Source organism: Colius striatus, chromosome 1, assembly GCF_028858725.1.
Source record: "Colius striatus isolate bColStr4 chromosome 1, bColStr4.1.hap1, whole genome shotgun sequence".
In the NCBI taxonomy this organism is placed as follows: Eukaryota; Metazoa; Chordata; class Aves; order Coliiformes; family Coliidae; genus Colius; species Colius striatus.
In genome coordinates this window covers 116341641-116359349 of record NC_084759.1, presented here as the reverse complement: position 1 = coordinate 116359349, position 17709 = coordinate 116341641, and the positions used below count along the sequence as shown (strand labels likewise).

The following is a 17709-nucleotide window of genomic DNA, read 5'->3' as shown; positions in this document are numbered from 1 at the left end:
TTTCTTCCTCCAATAGGAAAGTGTTACAAAAGAAATATGCACAAAAAGAAATATGTTACAAAAGTGCATACTGCACTTTTGAGGAAAACTTTTGAAAAGGAGATTACTCTTTGCCTTCATCCTGTTTTTTTATTTTTGATTAAAGTAATCAACAAGTGGCTAAATGAAATGGGAACAAATACCTGGGGACATATTCTCAAAGGATATGAACAAACAGTGACTGTCTATTCATTAAAACTCCAATGTGAATGTCCACATTTCCAAGCAGGAAACTTGGGTTTAGGCACCATGTAGCGTATGTGCTGTAAGTGGTTTGAAAAGTCATGAGTCACCTCTAATATCAGTATTTAAAATGTACTTTAAAAGCTCTAGATTAACAACCATATTACTTGACTGGAACCATAAACTGAGAAACAAACCAACTGCTATGCTGTCAGTAAAAATAGTGACAGCAAAACATCAAGAGTTCTTGAGAGTAACTTACTTCACTAACGTTTGTAGTACTAAAAGGACTAAAAAGCTACTGCAGACAGAGCTGAGACACATCAGTGCTCTCCTAGTATCTTGCTTCATTATACATTTATGTGTTCTCACTTTCTACCATCTTTTGTTAACCAAGCTCCTGTGCTGACTAGTAAATTGTATGACAAACTAGTTCTAAACAGATTCAGTGTGACAGAACAGTGAAAGAAAGCTTTGTTTAGACTTTAAAAAAAAAGGCTCGTCTTGAGTTAGTAATAGTTTTGCTTTGATTTGGACTTAGATGGACACTCACAGAGGCCACGACGTCCCTATCCTCCCACTCATGCGTGTGCTTGCAGTCACATTCAGGTATTCTCTAATTTCTGTGACATTTTCTGCCATTGAGTAAAACATCCATTCTGTCTGCTGACAATTAGGAAACTACACTCATAACTGGTGATATTTTAGATTCATATAGTATCTTTCACATAACACTTGCAAATCAAATAGAGAAGGGTAGTTAAGCAGGGGCTTTTATTCCAGCAATTTGTTTATTCAATTTGGTTTATTTTCACTTTCTCAGTTATAGGAAATATACTCACTTCTTAACTGTGCCTGTTTCTCTTACTTCTCTCCATTCTTCATTCAGTGCAGAGGACAAACAAATAGAATAGCAACCACTGTTCTGCTTATTTGCAAGGGCATAACTAGGCCTGGACACTTTCAGTTTTGACTCCTACCAGAAAAAAAAACAAGCAATAAAACTAATAGTTAAAAGCATTATACAGCTTGGTATGTCACATAGAACACACAAAAGCCAAGTGTGAATGAAGCTCACAGGAGTATTCTGCATCACTGAAAAAGAATCTTGCTGGAGATCAAAAGTGTAAACATCAGTACTTAGGCAAACGTGCCACTGCTCAGACAATAAAATCAGTAAAGTTCCTTTTAAAATTATGACAGGTCTTCATCTGTTTATAACCTCTCTCTAAAGCTACATAAGCATTATTCAGCTGACTGACATAGAACTGACTTGGGTGAAGAAACAGGACCTGAAAGGATGGAGATAAGTATCAGACTGTCTTGCTAGGGAGCTGTGCAGGCCTGGGGGATTTCCAAATCTAGTTCTTAACAATTTGCCTAAAAATTATGTAGATTTGAACTGGTTGGTTCAATTTTAAGTTCTCCATTTCACAGCCAGATTGATCCGTTGTCTCTGTGCATTTTACTGATGGGAACAAATATGTAATTTCTGAAAGGACAATGATGTGGTGGTTGGGTTGCAACATTTACTCCTCAGAGGGAGGTGCATTAACACTTTAAGTTACACACAATCACAGAATGCTAGGGGTTGGAAGGAACCTCTAAAGATCATCTAGTCCAATCCCCCTGCTAAAGCAGGTTCACCTAAAGTTGCACAGCCCCATCTCTCCAGTAGCCTTGGGAATCATTTAGCATTTCAAGCTGCGAAGACCCCACAAGAACGTCTAGAGATGTCTAGAATGAAAAGACACAGCTCCTCCTCTGCTGCACACCTTCATTTCCAGCTCAACGGAAAAATGGCTTCATCACACATTACTTGATTAAATCCCAACTTGCTGCCCTGGAGATACCACAAGGGCAGGAAATCCCTGCAGTTCTAGGCAGATGCAACCACGAGTCAACACAAAGCTTCAGTATTTGCCACTTACTGCTAAGGTCTATCACTATTGCTTCATGGACACAATCTAGTTTACTCAAATTCTGACCCATTGTGAGAGAGAAATAACAGCTACACACTTACCTGAACTGCAGGCTCATGAGCATCTGAGGTCTTCTCTTTTGGCAGACATTGCTTGAATAGATCCTTACCGTAACTCAAAAAAGAGCTCTCTTCAGGAGAAAGATCCTTAAACAAGGGTAATGCGTGCTTCAAAGACAAAAATTCAGGGAGATCTGGTGCTCTGTTCTTCTTGCTCACATCCATAATCAGTTCAGTCAGTCTTTCCTGATCCCATTCTGTGAGTGGCTGGGACAGTTCAAGAAATAGAAATTCACTGGATTTGGCTGGAAAAAGGAGAGAATGAATACTTGTAACTATTAGGTTATAAGCTAAAACTTACCAAATGCACAAAGGAGCATGAAGAAACAATGGCAGGAGAGGAAGCCCAAATAATACCCTGTCAGGCCAGTATAGGGGTCGATAGTGCACCAAAGTGCACCCTCAGCTGCTCCTCATAAGACTGGTGCTCCAGATCCTCCAACAGCTTCGTGCCCACCTCTGGACATGCTCCAACACCTCAGTGTCTTTCTTGTAGTGAGGGACTCGGAACTGAACACAGTATTTGAGATGCGGCCTCACCAGCACTGAGTACACGGGGACAATCACTTCCCTGGTTCCGCTGGTCACACTTTTCCTGATACAAGTCAGAACACTACTGGCCTTCTTGGCCCCCTGGGCACACTGGTGGATTATATTCAGCCATCTGTTGACCAACATTCCCACATCTCCACCAGACAGCTTTGAAGTCACAATTTTTATCCAATAATAATGCAATGGCCCAAAATGCAGTCTTGTCAAAGACCAAATCAACCTTTACCTGCCAAGCTTTTTGTTTGGCATATACATTTCTCAAGAGCAAGGACACTTAAAACTTCTCATTGATTTTAAATGGGGAGACACTTTATACACAAGTCTAGTTTCAGATAGCCTCCTCATATAGATTACAATTGAACTGTGTTACAAGGTCTTTTTATTAAGTAGCAGTGGTTTTGAATTACCTTATGTTAGATTTTTCTTCCAAGTACAAGTATAGCAAGGCATTTTAGAAAAACAAAACTAACATGGTCTCAAAAGATATAAGCTCTCCTCTGTTTTCCAGAAGCACAACTGTAAAATAACTTCTTTATTGACATGCCACATATTAGACTCTTTTTTTTTTAATTTAAGGAAACAGACTACTTACATGGTTTGCTGATAACTAACTTTCCTAATTGGGTTTCAATCTTTTCTAGATAATCCACAGACAACCAAAGGAAAACGAACATTGTTGAAGAACAGCCACCATCACTTTTCCATAAGCCAAACCTCCTCAGATCCAGGGTATCCACTGTCAGCTTAATGTTCTTATTAAGAGCCACTGTAGAAAACAGAATTTAAAATAAGTAAATCTTTCAAAGCTGTGGATAAAGTCATATTACAGTAAGTATATGCTAAAGTATAAGTATGATCAGAGTGCATTAAAGCAGTACTTGTAGATTTTAGTCCTGGCATTACATAAAATGAGTTTAGAATTTAACACTTAAATCACTTATCATAGTATGGAAAGAAAGCGAAGAAATATTAACACCAAAAGCTAAACATCAATGTAGGATTCTTCATGGAAAAAAAATGTATTTTTGTTCAGAATAACCACAGTTAATTCCTACAAATTAGAAGAAAAAATATTGCAAATCATTAACTCCTGGTCCCTTTTATTAACCAAATCCACAATTGCTCATAAACTTTCTCCTATGAGATACAGAAACCATATATCCTCTTCAAAAAACAGACAGTGCAAATCTACAGTTATATTCCTCTTAGCTTGTCAGCTAATACATTTTTCTTTAATAAATCTAAGGGTCTAAAATCCTAATCTGAAAATGTTGTTTCACCTAAAAATATGCATTCATATTTACTGCAGTTCAACATAATGTATGCAGGAGGAAAGGTTATTAATACTAAAAGTTCACCTTTAAAGTTTAAGAAGTTGTTAAGTTATTCATGCTTACACTATAACACTGATAGTTTTCTTTATTGAAAAATGCAAATTTTAAAAGTTATTGAATGTGTTTGTGATGTCAAATAACATTATAAATTATTTGTAGCATTATTCATAAATACTCAGCATATTATTAACACATTAAAACAAGACATTAAATATATAGTTAAGAAAAGATTCTCTTACCTTGAAATGGGATCGTAATATACTTGGTTGTAAACTGAAATAAGATCAAAAAAATATAAATTTGTTTGCTTTTTACAAATCAGTTAAAACAAAGTAAGAATGTTCAACTATCTGCCCATACTTCTCTGCTTATAATCAAACAAACTGAAAATAATATCACAGAATCACTCTTAAGATCATTGCGTTCAACAGCTAACCTACCACTGCCACATCCAATGTGCCTAGTTTGAGACTTAATATTGCCTGTTTCATCTCAGGCAACACTTCTAAATATATATTGTAGACTCTAAATGCAAAGAGCCTTCCAGAGGTATTAAGCACTGAGAAACATGCAGAAAGTTGCAGAGTTACCTACACCTCCTCAAGAAAAAAACAAAAAACAAAACACTTGGGACAAAAGGAGCTTAAGCATTCCATGACAAAGACTGAGTTGCACTATTATAGAATCATAGAATGGTAGGGGTTGGAAAGGACCTCTAAAGATAATCTAGTCCATCCTCCCTCAACCTGCTGGCCACACTCTTCTTGGTGCATCCCAAGATGCCATTGGTCTTCTTGGCCACGTGGGCACATTGCTGGCTCATGTTCAGTTTATTATCAATCAGAACTCCCAGGTCTCTCTCTGCAGAGCTGCTCTCCAGCAGGTCACCCCCAGCCTGTACTGGTGCCTGAGATTGTTCCTCCCCAGGTGCAGGACTCTGCACTTGCCCTTGTTGAACCTCAAGACATTCCTCTCTGCCTAGCTTGAAAAGAATAGTACATGAATGGCTCAGCTCTGGGGTGTTACTTTGCTATTTACATTAATTTATTTTTTTAAATTTAATTTAATTTTTAAAAATCCCATCTTTAAAGGCCCTTAAAAGTTTCCACTTACACTGCTCCGTTACAAAACTCGACTAAATAAAGAATGCTTTATGGCTGGTTTGACAGAAAGCTGTCCTATTCATCTGAGAAATTCTCTTACATTACCACAAGAAACACAAAGAACAAAGTTGGTTCTTCCAAATAGTATTTTTTTTTCACTTTCCACCTAAAAGCACTGATTCTAAAATTATTTCAACTTATCTCTCAAATTATTTAGATAAATTAATTTAGGAAATTTCCATGAAATCTTTTCATTACTGCATGAGAACTGCTGCAACAAACTGTTTTGTGAAAAGCTAGAATTATTATTACAATCCAAGATTTCAAAATGTCTTACTGTACACAAAAAAAAAAAGATAAACAGATTCAAACATTTCTTTTTCCATTTCAATATACAGAATTGAGCATGGTCAAAGACCTGTTAAAACTCCTGCAGCTGGTACTCCATTTGAAGTGTACATTCACCTATGTTTCCACATCCTGTGAGAAGCATACTGCCTACATGCTAATGCTTTCAGTATTGTTTTGATACTTTAAAGCTACAAAACAACAAATTCTCTGTTTAAAAGGCAAGAGTCATGCACAGAGTATATCTGAACTCTGAACACTATGGATTACTTTATTCTCATATCTACACTATTTCTCAGAAAGGTAATTTTGTATTTTAAGTGACATTAACTCTAATGTGGCCAATAGCTTCTGTAATAATTCATGAAAAGATTCCTCAGTATGATTTCTTTTCCAACACTGCATTTATACCGAACCTTTACCTCTGAAAACTTCAGGCACAGAAAATCACAGCTTTTCTACTGACACCAATCCAAAGATATACACTCCATCATTTAGCCAAAGCAATTTCATGCCACAATAATCAAAACTCAGAGCTTCCATACTAAGTAACATTAACTTTGCTTAACCAGAATTTTAATTTTTAAATCACCGTAACAGAATGACTTACCCTAGCAGGACCTGTTGAGAGCCATTTAAATTTTCCAATGTATAGACTATGAAATTTAACGTCCAAGGTTGGGTTCATCTGTTTTGTAGGTGTGCTTCCAGAAGGTAAGCTGACAGGACATTTATCTTCAATTGACTCTGATAAAAACTGGTAAAAAGAGTATATTTACTACAGGGCTTTAAAGGACATACTTCCCTCCTGTAACCTTAAGAATTTTCACATTGGTAAGAATTTACTCCCAATCATTACTGACAACATTCTTTAGAGTTTAACAATATCTTGTTCTACTTCTAAAGTTCCCATTGCCAAGACATAACCCGTGCTCTTTACTAATCTAGAGCAACATAAAAATTCAAACAACAGAGCAACAAAAAATATCCCTCCTTGATAGCAAAGGTATAGATTCCAAATCAATGTTTATGATCAAAAAGATGCACCTGTGAGAAGAGGTAGCAAAGGCTCTTCTGATCCGTTTCAGGATTACAGAGATAACCCAAATCCAGGCCAACAAACAAGGAGCACAGAGCTGATTAAGTCCAAAATGGGGCAACAGCCTTTATGATTAGTTTTATGTTCAAATTCTACTGCTGGTTATCCAGGAAAGGGAACTTTACCTTATCTCTGTCTGCCATCAACAAAGATCCTTGAACCTCTTCATACACCAATTTACATCACAGGATTGGTTGACCAGAAGAAACTACTAACTGAAACTATGGTCAATATAAAGCATCGTGTGAAAAATAACTATCTTCATCATGTCTACCTCTAACTCAAGTTGATATTTGATCCCTCCTGGTTTGTAATATTAAATATTCGTAAAAGTTCATTTGAAAAATATGAAGTACATTGTATGGTGCAAAAACACTCAGCATTCAGAGTCAGAGATCTTCTCTAAAGACTATCCTGCATTCTACCTGTGAAATAAGTTACTGCAGCTAATGCTTGTTGCCGGGAGTAATCACATCTGCTCTAAGTATTTCACTTTTGTCCTAACATGCAAGAAAAAACAAACACTGGAGAAATAAAGGGCTAGCACAACAATACATAGTCCAAAAAGTAGACTACCTGCTCTGTGGGACTTCCCATCTTGTCTTCCAATTGCTTTGCTGAGTAACAGAAGTCAGACTGTTGGCCTGTTTCTTTACTGCCAGTGATATTATCCTGCAGCAGTTCTGTGCCTTGTGGTTCAGAAGGTCCATCTTCATCATCGCTGGAAAGGACAACTAAATTGGAAACAAAGAAGTATAAATATACTACAAGATGCAGATTTGAGAGTATTTCATTCATGGTGGATTTCAGATGAGCAAAGAATTCTCTCTGGTAGCATGTAATATCAAAGTACATTGCCCACACCAGTCAAGGTTTGTGTGCATGAAAGTGTATGCAACAAATACTGCTTTGTATCTTTATTAAGACTTTTTACCCAAGATCTCCAAAATGATTTGACTATTAAAAGAAACAGGCAGTAACAAAGCTACTTCAAAGAGGAGAGAATACTTTTTCTCACTTTAAGCATCATCAGAAAGTACAAGCTTGATTTTCCATAGCCATAAAATCAGTTGCAAAATAAGGACTGGAATTTAAAATTACTGCTATCTCAAGTTCAAGACCCTTTATGCTCCAGCAGAGGAAACTCGCACTAGGGACTCTTCTCTAATCTGCATAACATAACAAGCAACATGATCTCTGTATTCAATCTTTTGTTCCGTATGTTTCTACCAGTCAGTCATGGCATGAGCTCTCCCAGGACCTAAGTATACCCATAATAACTGTCAGCAGCACAGATACAGTACATACTTGGGTCAATTGAAACAAGTTGCCGATTACCCCTGTAGATTCTGTTCCGCAGCTTGCTCAAGTATTCCGATGTGTCCATCTTTAATCTCCTGATGGTACTAACTCGTGGTGAAATCAGGTCCTCGCTGGTAGCAGAAAGTTGTTTCTCTGACAAATTTCTGAGAGAGGAGTCTGAGCCAGGTTCCTTTCTGCAGCTGTCAGAAGGCCTTAAGTGCTTGTGGGTGAAAGCATCTTTATAGTCTCTCTTTAAGGGCTGAAGAATACACTCTGTCTCCAGCACTTTGTCGGATCTGCGGCCTTGTCCATCCTCACAGGGTGTGCTGCGGCCACTGCACCTAGATGAACTCGGTCTTTGCTCCTTCTACAAAACAGGAATCAGAGAAGGGATATATCTTTATTTCTTGACATTTGGTTGGTTCAGATCACTGATCACTGAGACTTAGCTATGTGCTAGATAAAATAATAATAGTTTAATGCAGTTGCATTTTGAGCTCAAGTCAGGGCAATTTCTCTCACTTCATATTCCAAAGGTTATTATTTAAAGGTATGAGGGTCAACCTTCTAGAAGTCTACTATGGCCCCTACTCAAACTGAACAGGAAACTATTTCTGATTTTTTAGCTTTCTCACTGCTTGACACTGAAAGACCAAGCACCAGTCATTTCATTACTCTGCAAACCTATGGCTTGGTCTGGGTGAACAGGACTCAGCAACCACCTGCTTCTGTGAGGTTTTAATCAGAAGATTAGAGAGATGCCTTTATTGTATTCAAATACTTGAATATAAATCACAGTTTGTACTTGAGTGACTGATGCCCTCAGGTTTTTTTTCTTGTTTGTTTGGTGTTTTTCTTTTTTTTTTTTTCAAATCTTAATGATAGATAAGCATACAATGCACTGAGGAAGAGAGAGAAAGATGATACCTGCAAGATTTCAGTAGCCCCAGTATAATTTTTGTATTGAAGTCCCTAATTAGTCCTATACTATATGTGAAAGCAGCTTCATAGAAGTATCTAGATGCCTTACTTCCAAAATTGCTTTACTCCATGCTCCTGTCTGAGGGAAACACTGTCATTCATCTCTCACAGCCCTTCTGCCACAACAAGTATCCTTTGATATTGTGGATAGAAGCACACAGTCTCACTCGATGCACCACTGAACTACTTCCCCTCAACAGGTACAACTGTCCCTCAATACCCTACTTATTAGTATGTTCTTTTATTTTGGATGTTAATACTGCTGCTAATGAAATGTGTTTGCACATGTGTACTCAAACACATACATCAAAACAAAGTGCAACTTACAGATGGTAAAAGTGATTTTTCTGGAATGTGTGCGTTACAATCATCAGAAATAAGGCCACTAGATCTTCTTTTCCTTTCCCCAGGTTCCTTCTGACTAATGGGAGTGCTGTTCATGTTTCTGCCTCTCTTTTCCAGTTCATCATAGTTCTTGTTTTCTGGATCAGAAGAAAAAAAACCAACTTACATAATGTCTTATTCCTAAAAACCTTTCATATTTTATCTTTTATGTCTTAAGTAAAATGCATGGAAGCATATATCTTCCATGATATTGCCTTCCTTTTGGCAGTGTGTGGCTGCCAAAATATATTCTCTAAAATAATTAAGGAAAAATTATTATTGCACAATTAGTTAAGGGTACAACCAAATTCTCAGCTCCCTTCCAAGTAAGAATTAGCACTCTATACTTGACTATTTCTTTTCTGTTGGATGCAACATTCCTCATTGCCTGTTCTAATCAGCAAAAGTTAGTAACCAGAATTTAAAAGATAGTACATTGTCCCTCAAAGGTCTGCACAGAGTTCATTATATTTCATCAGTAAATACAAATATTGCCATATAGCATAAACATTTTATCAGGGTTCACAAAACATTCGAGTATTCTTAAAGTACATTCTTGGGTACAAAAAACTTCTTCTAAAATCAGTATTATTATAATAGTGCTGTGAGGCTTCCCTCAGTTTCCTTTTTCTTCCATAGATCTGATTCACCATAGCTTTATTCCTATTTTTAAACAGCTATTTGATATACTTCACCATATCAGTAAAAAAAATGCTTTTTAGGAAACACATATACTGTGTGCAACACCTATTTTACTTCTGTGCTCTCCTCATAATACTAGAATAAAAAAAAGACAATATCCAAACGCTCTCCAGCACTCATTTAAAATGCCAAATTATTGCTTACTACAAACCTTTCTTCTGCAGTTCACGTCTTCTAAAAGTGAAATTATTTTTTTCTGGTTCCTTAGAAGCCTTTGTCAATTTACATAGATCATCATCCGTCTTTGTCAGACAACGCTCAGACCTGTAAAGAATATTAAATACGACTTATTTTTAATTTCTAAAGAATACCAAATAAAAATTCCAACAGAAACAAGAGCTGCTTGGACCACAAACTTCTGCCTCTCTCATAAGCATATGGAGCTTCCCAAATGAAATACAAACTAATTTCATTATAGTATCAAAATACACAGATACTTCAACTTTATCAATTAAACAGATGCTTCCAAAAGGTGGAAATATGGCATCAAGACATTGAAATATTACTTTGTATAACTGTAAGAAGAACATATTACAAGAAAAAAAAAAACAAACAAACAATCAGTTGAGTGTATCCTTGCCTTTGTCATGAATACAGTGGGAATGAGGCAATGTCATGTATTTTTAATTTAGATTTAAAACTGCTAATAGAATCCACTGAGTAAATTCCTGCAACGAGAAAATATTTGAAACAGAAATTCCTGCTCAAAAGGGTCTGAAATAGTAACTTTGAAGGAGGTGTGAGGCACAGGATGTGAACGAAGATGAAACAGAAAAGGATTACAACAAAGAAACTAGGCAACCTGCAGATATTCACTTCAGTTTATAGTTTCATTCTAGAAAGAATGACATGCAAGAAAGCAATCAGTTTGGGTTTTTTCAAGTTGTATTATATTTTTATAAATAAGATAATATATTTTATAATATATGTATAAAATATATACTTTTATATATATATACATACTGATAGACTGAACAGTATGACATCCTCACATTTGAGGTTTAATCTTGTAAACATACTCTCAATTTCTCTGGAGGCTAGTTACAGTTGACAAAACTACATACTCTATTTTGGTTTCTAGTGTATGCAGGATAAGTGTATGTAGGATAACATTTAGTTATGTGTTTATGTGATATTTTCTCACATTAACTTAATTATAATCAATATTTTATGTGTTCCTGTGTGACCTGATCTAGGTGGACCTGCTTTAACAGGGGGGTTGGATTGGATGATCTTTAGAATTCCCTTCCAACCCATACCATTATGTGAGTCTGTGAACATGCTAGATTTGACTTCTGAAAATGTAGCAAGGTTACCAGATAGAAGAAACTAAACCTTCATCGCTTCTGTTTCATTTTCTTTGAGAGATGGAAAAAAAAAAAGAAAATAAGGAAGACTTCATAGATGCAGCAATGTAACGCTGCTCTGGAAAATCTGTTCCATTACTCCCTTTTTCATATCACTTAATCCAAGGACATTTTGTGTTCATTGTTTTATAATGCACCTAAGTCTCCAATTTGCGAAGAGCTAAGTGATTATCACAATGACTGAAATCACTGGAAGCTGAGCTAGGCTCATAAAGTGCATCATCGACCATGGGAAAGAACCTTCTTCACATCTCTAACTAGACAGTCAAAACTGTTGGACATTTTCTGAACAGATGCCTATTCTTTAGCGCCATATCTGTGTATTGTTGTTGCACTTTGGGAATATTGCAAAGACAAATAAAGATTTCCAGAGTGCTCTGACAGTACAGTGATAAACCATGAAGAAATTACTGATTATCTTTTCACTCATTAAGAGTAGAAGTGGGCAACATACAGAAAAGTTGTTGAGTAAGCACTATTATTTATACTGTATATTGAACAAGACAGAGTCTTCCATAGATCAGGCAGTTCTAGTTCTGGAATAATCTCACTAGAGCAAACTTGATTTTGGAACTCACATCTCTCTCTCAAGTATTTGTATGTGTAACAGCTATATAGATTTTACTGCCTTAAAAAACTACACAAAACCATTAAGTGGTTTTTAGCATTTTTTTACACCAACATCACAATTCAGGTATTTCAACAATAAGAAACATTTCAGTAAGAATGCTTCAGCTAACAGACCTTCCTAAACATATTTACTCTATACACTAATTCTGAACATTTTATTTTCACTTCCAATCTTCACTAATAACTCAGTTTAAAATGCAGCTCTTAATAGATATATGCATGACCTAAGAAGCTATGTCAGTATATGCTGAAGTGTTCTCAACAGCCATGAGAAACACATGGGAAATACTTTAAAATCCTTAGTTTCTTTACACTTAAAACCTACCTCTAATTCCTTAGTTACACTGATAGGTCAGTGGGGATTTGAACAAACGCATTTTATATTGCATTGTATTTAACAAGCAACACAAAACCCACTAATTCTGTAATACCAAAAGCAAGTAAAGAAAGAGGGAACTTGCAGCAAGTTCATAGAATCATAGAATGGTAGGATTGGAAGGGACCTTAAGAGATCATCTAGTTCAACTTCCCTGCAGAAGCAGGTCAACCTAGATCAGGTCACATAGGAATATGTCCAGGTGGGTCTTGAAGACCTCCAAGGAAGGAGACTCCACAACCCCTCTGGGCAGCCTGTGCCAGGGCTCCCTCATCTGAACAGTGAAATAGTTTTTTTCTTATGTTTAAATGGAACTTTTTGTGTTCCAGCTTCATTCCATTACCCCTTGTCCTGTTGCCAGATACAAGAGAAAAAGGTGATGCCCCAATCTCCTGACATCCACCATTTAGGTATTTGTAAATATTAATAAGATCCCCCCTCAGTCTTCTCTTCTCTAGACTAAACAGCTCCAGTTCCCGCAGCCATTCCTCGTATGAAAGATGTTCCAGTCCCCTGATCATCTTGGTGGTCCTGTGCTGGACTCTCTCCAGAAGTTCCCTGTCCCTCTTGAACTGAGGAGTCCAGAACTGGACACAGGACCCTACATGAGGCTTCACCAGGGCAGAGTAGAGAGGGAGAAGAACCTCCCTTGATCAGCTGGCTACACTCTTCTTGATTCATCCCAGCATGCTATTGGCCTTAGCCAAAGTTCTAGCTCATAGAGAACAGTCAACTTATTACCACCTTGTTCTGATAATACACAATTCTTTGACTTAATTGGAAATTTCCATAGCACAAAACCGGCACAATTTCAAGTAAAACAGAGTATGCATTCTAGCTATAATACAAAAGAATATCTATGTGGTCATGTGTATATATACACACATAACCATTACAAGGGGTGAACTTTTACCGTCCCTTGAAAGAAAAGACCCCAAAAGAACCCGTACATCTTACGCACAGACCTTAGTTACACAGAGGTGACCAGGATAAGCCACATACGTATTGAAATAACTCCTAAATTCACCAATTCCCATGTGAGACCTATTACAACTTGCAGTAATATGCTGGTCATTGGGGAGGGGTGAAAAATCCTCCTAATGTCTGTTCCAGATAATAACAAGTGTTTTACTTTAATACATTAGAAAAGTATATCATGGGAACGCAATACTAATGCTTCAAACACTGAACTGCTCCAAATCTACAGCAAGTTGAGTACATCAACTAGTAAAAAAACCCAACTAGTTTGATTCATTCTTGTGCTTAAAACTCAGCAGATATGAGCTTAAAAAAATATGCAATATGTTTCCTCAGATTTACAGAATTACATACATGACTTAAGGTTTTCCACTCTGAACCCAATAACTCCTATCATCCAAAATGATAGCAAGTGAAAAAATCAGATACTAAAGATTATAGATCTTGAAGATGTGTTGTAGTAAAACAAAACAAACAATCCAACAATTCAAACAAATTCTCCACAGTTCAGTCCGTCTAAAGATAAGGAAAACTATTAGCAACAAATGTAATACTTCTAAAATGAGGCAATCTAATACATTATTCTAAATCCCTTATTCAAATTGCAGTTTTGTCAGATTAATTTAAGCAGCAACAGGGTTTCCAACAAAAAAAGACAATGGAATTCATACTCATTTCAGTTCTCTGAGAGTTCATGTATCAGAATGAGAAGTATGACATTTCTCAAGAATTTTTCTTTAATCTGAGAATTGTTGATTATCCCTGCTCTTACAAATCATTCTTCTCTATTTTCTTCCCCCTAATACCTTGCTATTCATTCCTATGTATATTTCAGTGTTGACGAAAGAGGCAGCCACAAAAGACAAGAGGAAACAGCTTACTCAGAATTCAACTGCCATCTTCAACCAAAAAGTTATGCAATTCTAGTACCTCACTTCTGATAATTTTAAATATCAAGCATTACTGTGATGGTCAGTCAACCTAAACATAGGAAGAAAAGAGGAAAAGTAGATGTTAAGCAGTGAGAGGAAATACACAAGGCCCTTAACAATGGCACACTCTTGGGACTGATACTCTTGGTAGATTATAATGTGAAAAGAAAGGAACTATCACAGTGAAGAATTTTGAGACATTTTGCAAAAGAAGTTACTTGAAATCACACTAGAACACATTAACAGCAACTGGAAGGCAAGATTTTGATACTGTACACAAAACCAACTTAAACATGTTATAATTACTTGTCAGTCTTCACAAATCAAAACACTTATCTAATGAAAATGGAAATTAATTCATGACAGAAAAGTAGCCAATTAACATCAGATACAAATGCAACGTTAAAGTAACTCACTGGAGCAGCACACTAGTTTGCACTCAAGAAATTGATCTCCTGACTCCAGACAAGAGTATAACAAAAATGGTTTCAGGGAAATTCTTTTCCATTGAGAAGTTACATCATTTCAGGAAGACTGGCAAAAGCAGCAGCAAGTAACATACCTTTCAGACAGAAAAGAACTTTCATGAGGAGAACTTAGTGTTTGACATGTCTGTAGGCTGGCAACAGATGATGAGGGTAGATGACCCGACTGTAATTTGTCAGCATCAGATAAATTTGCATCAATTATTACATGTCTGTCTATGTATTTTCTTCCAATTTTCGTCCTCAGGACATTCGTCAAGATAACTTTGGGTTGCCTGCCATATATATATATATATAAAACAGTAAATCATAAATACTGCACTGAAATCTGGAGAAAGAAACTTCTTATTAAATTCATGTATCTTAGAAGGTTGATAATCATCAAACATTACTACTTTCAGATCCTTAGAGACAAAACAAAATCCCACTACAGAATTTAAAATCCAAGGTAAGCAAATAAACACAAAAAAGCAACACGAAAGGTAAAAAATTATAGCCATGCAATTTCACTTTAACCAGACACAATTCACACTGTATTGCCTCCAAAAAGTCATCTAAATGTTGTTTAAAAAATGGTACACGTTTATCTCTAAAAATACTTTAAGGCAGTATCTGTACACACTTGTCAAAACTATAGAGCAAATAATTTTGATTTTCCTGTGAACAAGAAGCCTCCAGTAAAACAGACTGAATTCTCTCAAGCTCTTAGTCAACAAGTAGAAAAGTAGCAATACACAAAAAGGCAGTGTTAGATTTAATTCCCCTCCTCCACTTCCGGGTGACATTCTACAGGATAGCAAGAGCAAGACTCAGAAACATTCTCAAGTGTTAGAAAAGCACAAAAAATAAGCTAGCCAGAAATATGAAGAGGCAATTGCACTTTCATTGCAATTTATTTTGGATTATGTGATGTCATGGCCTTTTTTGAATCTGTTAGGAACAGCATTGTCTTTTGGGTATCAACTGCATAATTCTCCTGTTGTCTGTATTCACACACAAAGCACACTCCAGTATAGACTTGTGATGTCTGGGGAGCACTCAGATCTCTTCTTGCACTGAGATGTAAATTAGCTTTTAATCAGGGGACTACTTTACAGAGGAGATACTGCAGAGGCAATAACAGGTGATAAGCAATGGGGATATGATCAAGATGAAATATCTAATAACAGAAAGACTGGAGTATGGATGAAATCTCCAACAAAGGCACTAAACTGTTTACCATCACCATCCAGAGAAAACTCCGTGAAAAGAAAACATTTGCCCTAGTCATGCTTTTCTCTGGCTATCTGCGATTGACCATTGCTGGGTGTGGTGGGGGAGGAAGATACTTGATTTGATAGGCTTTTCCTCTGACCCTTTCCATGAGTAGTCTAAAATGGTTACCTTGAAAATTTGCCTTGAAACATTCTCAAGAGAAAAGAAGGCACAGAAATGCAAGTTCATTCTTTTCAGAAGAAAATAGTCCCCAAACATTTGGAGACTCCAATGGATGAATCAGAATTAATTGGTCTTGTCAATATAGGACCATCCAGAAGCCATCTGATGAGAACATCCACTACAGTGTGCCTGTCACCACCTCTCTTAGTGATTATAAAAAGGAATCAGGTACAAGAGAATTCAGTCAAGTCAGGTAGTAGGAGAATGAGAATATAGTTCATGAACAAGACAGCAGTGTTACAACAAAAAAACACTTTGTCATGAAAAAACAACTGCAAAGAAAATTTTATTTAGTGACAAGAGGTAAAGACAACATACCTTCTAGATAGAAAAAGGCTTTGGAGAGTAGGGTTTAAAATTTGCCATGTCTTTAAGCTGACAGCAGATGATGAAGGTGGTTGATCTGACTGCAACTTGTCAGCATCAGAAAAATTAGCACCACTTTTAGGTTGTATCTGTTTGTATTTTCTTCCTATGTTCATCCACAGGACATTCGTCAAGATAACTTTGGGTTGCCTGCCACATACAATAATAAATCAATAGTAGAGTGCTCAGAACTTCTTAAGTCTCATGAATTCAACAATGTTTTTCTATGAGTTTACTGTCTCTGCATCATACCTTATATTTTCAGTGTAATTAAATTTACTCCCTTGACAATTTTCATAGCAGTACTCTTTGGAGAAGAGGCCTCACAAACACATCTCTTGATCCAAACAGCATTTACAGCTTTCTTCTTCTGGCATCCATGGCTAACACATGCCCATGTGATTCTTCTGAGGTACACTTTCAGTGTAGAAGGATGGAAATTTTGGTGCATCTTTTTATTGCAAGATGTTTGAAGTGGTGTTACTACGGCCTTACAAACTATTCTGAAAGTGTTCACTTGAGCATTTCCAGGATATGAAAATGTGTGCTCACTTTGGAAACATGAATATTATTGGATCTCCTATCACAAATTAGATTATGATCTTGCTGGGGAAAAAAAAAAATAAAATCAAGAAGCCAGTACAATTTTTCAGTTTTGAAGCTCTAACTGATTTCTGTTCAGTTTCCCTAAAGAAATGACATAATTAGGAAATACAAAAATCAGAAAAAACTCCCTATTGAAGTTCTTTAAATAAGTATCTATATTTTGCTGATTCTGGTACTAATGTCTTCACGTTAAGAATTAATTCTGCAGCACAGTCAGTAATTTGGAAGTTTCCTGGATGACTTGTCAGGATTGACTTTCTTTTCAAACATGACAACTGGACTTGGTTTTGTCTGGGCTGAAGTTCGGTCTCATTTCCTGTTTTTAAAAGATAACTGATGCAAGAACTCCTTTTTCTATTGCATGTCTTGCAAAACAAACTAAATTGTTCACCTTGTAGAGCAGGACTCCTTCTTTCATAGCTCAAAAAATCCTTTCATTACTCACAAAGCTGATATATGCATGC

General features: G+C 36.4%; 1 protein-coding gene across 8 annotated transcripts in view; it reads right to left on the bottom strand.

Moving 5' to 3' along the window:
* Positions 1 to 17709, bottom strand: part of SENP7 (SUMO specific peptidase 7) — a 44105-nt gene that overhangs the window by 12725 nt on the left and 13671 nt on the right. For 4 of the 8 annotated variants that reach the window (XM_062004074.1, XM_062004097.1, XM_062004107.1 and 1 more), the window contains 11 exons: positions 16592 to 16789; positions 14914 to 15111; positions 10220 to 10332; positions 9310 to 9464; positions 8008 to 8368; positions 7276 to 7433; positions 6211 to 6357; positions 4389 to 4422; positions 3408 to 3581; positions 2246 to 2508; positions 1065 to 1198 (listed from right to left, as the gene is read on the bottom strand). In XM_062004074.1, the coding sequence (XP_061860058.1) occupies positions 1065 to 1198; positions 2246 to 2508; positions 3408 to 3581; positions 4389 to 4422; positions 6211 to 6357; positions 7276 to 7433; positions 8008 to 8368; positions 9310 to 9464; positions 10220 to 10332; positions 14914 to 15111; positions 16592 to 16789 (1935 nt within the window). The remainder of the gene's footprint in view (positions 1 to 1064; positions 1199 to 2245; positions 2509 to 3407; positions 3582 to 4388; positions 4423 to 6210; positions 6358 to 7275; positions 7434 to 8007; positions 8369 to 9309; positions 9465 to 10219; positions 10333 to 14913; positions 15112 to 16591; positions 16790 to 17709) is intronic. The other 4 variants (XM_062004126.1, XM_062004132.1, XM_062004091.1 and 1 more) reach the window with 3 other exon arrangements.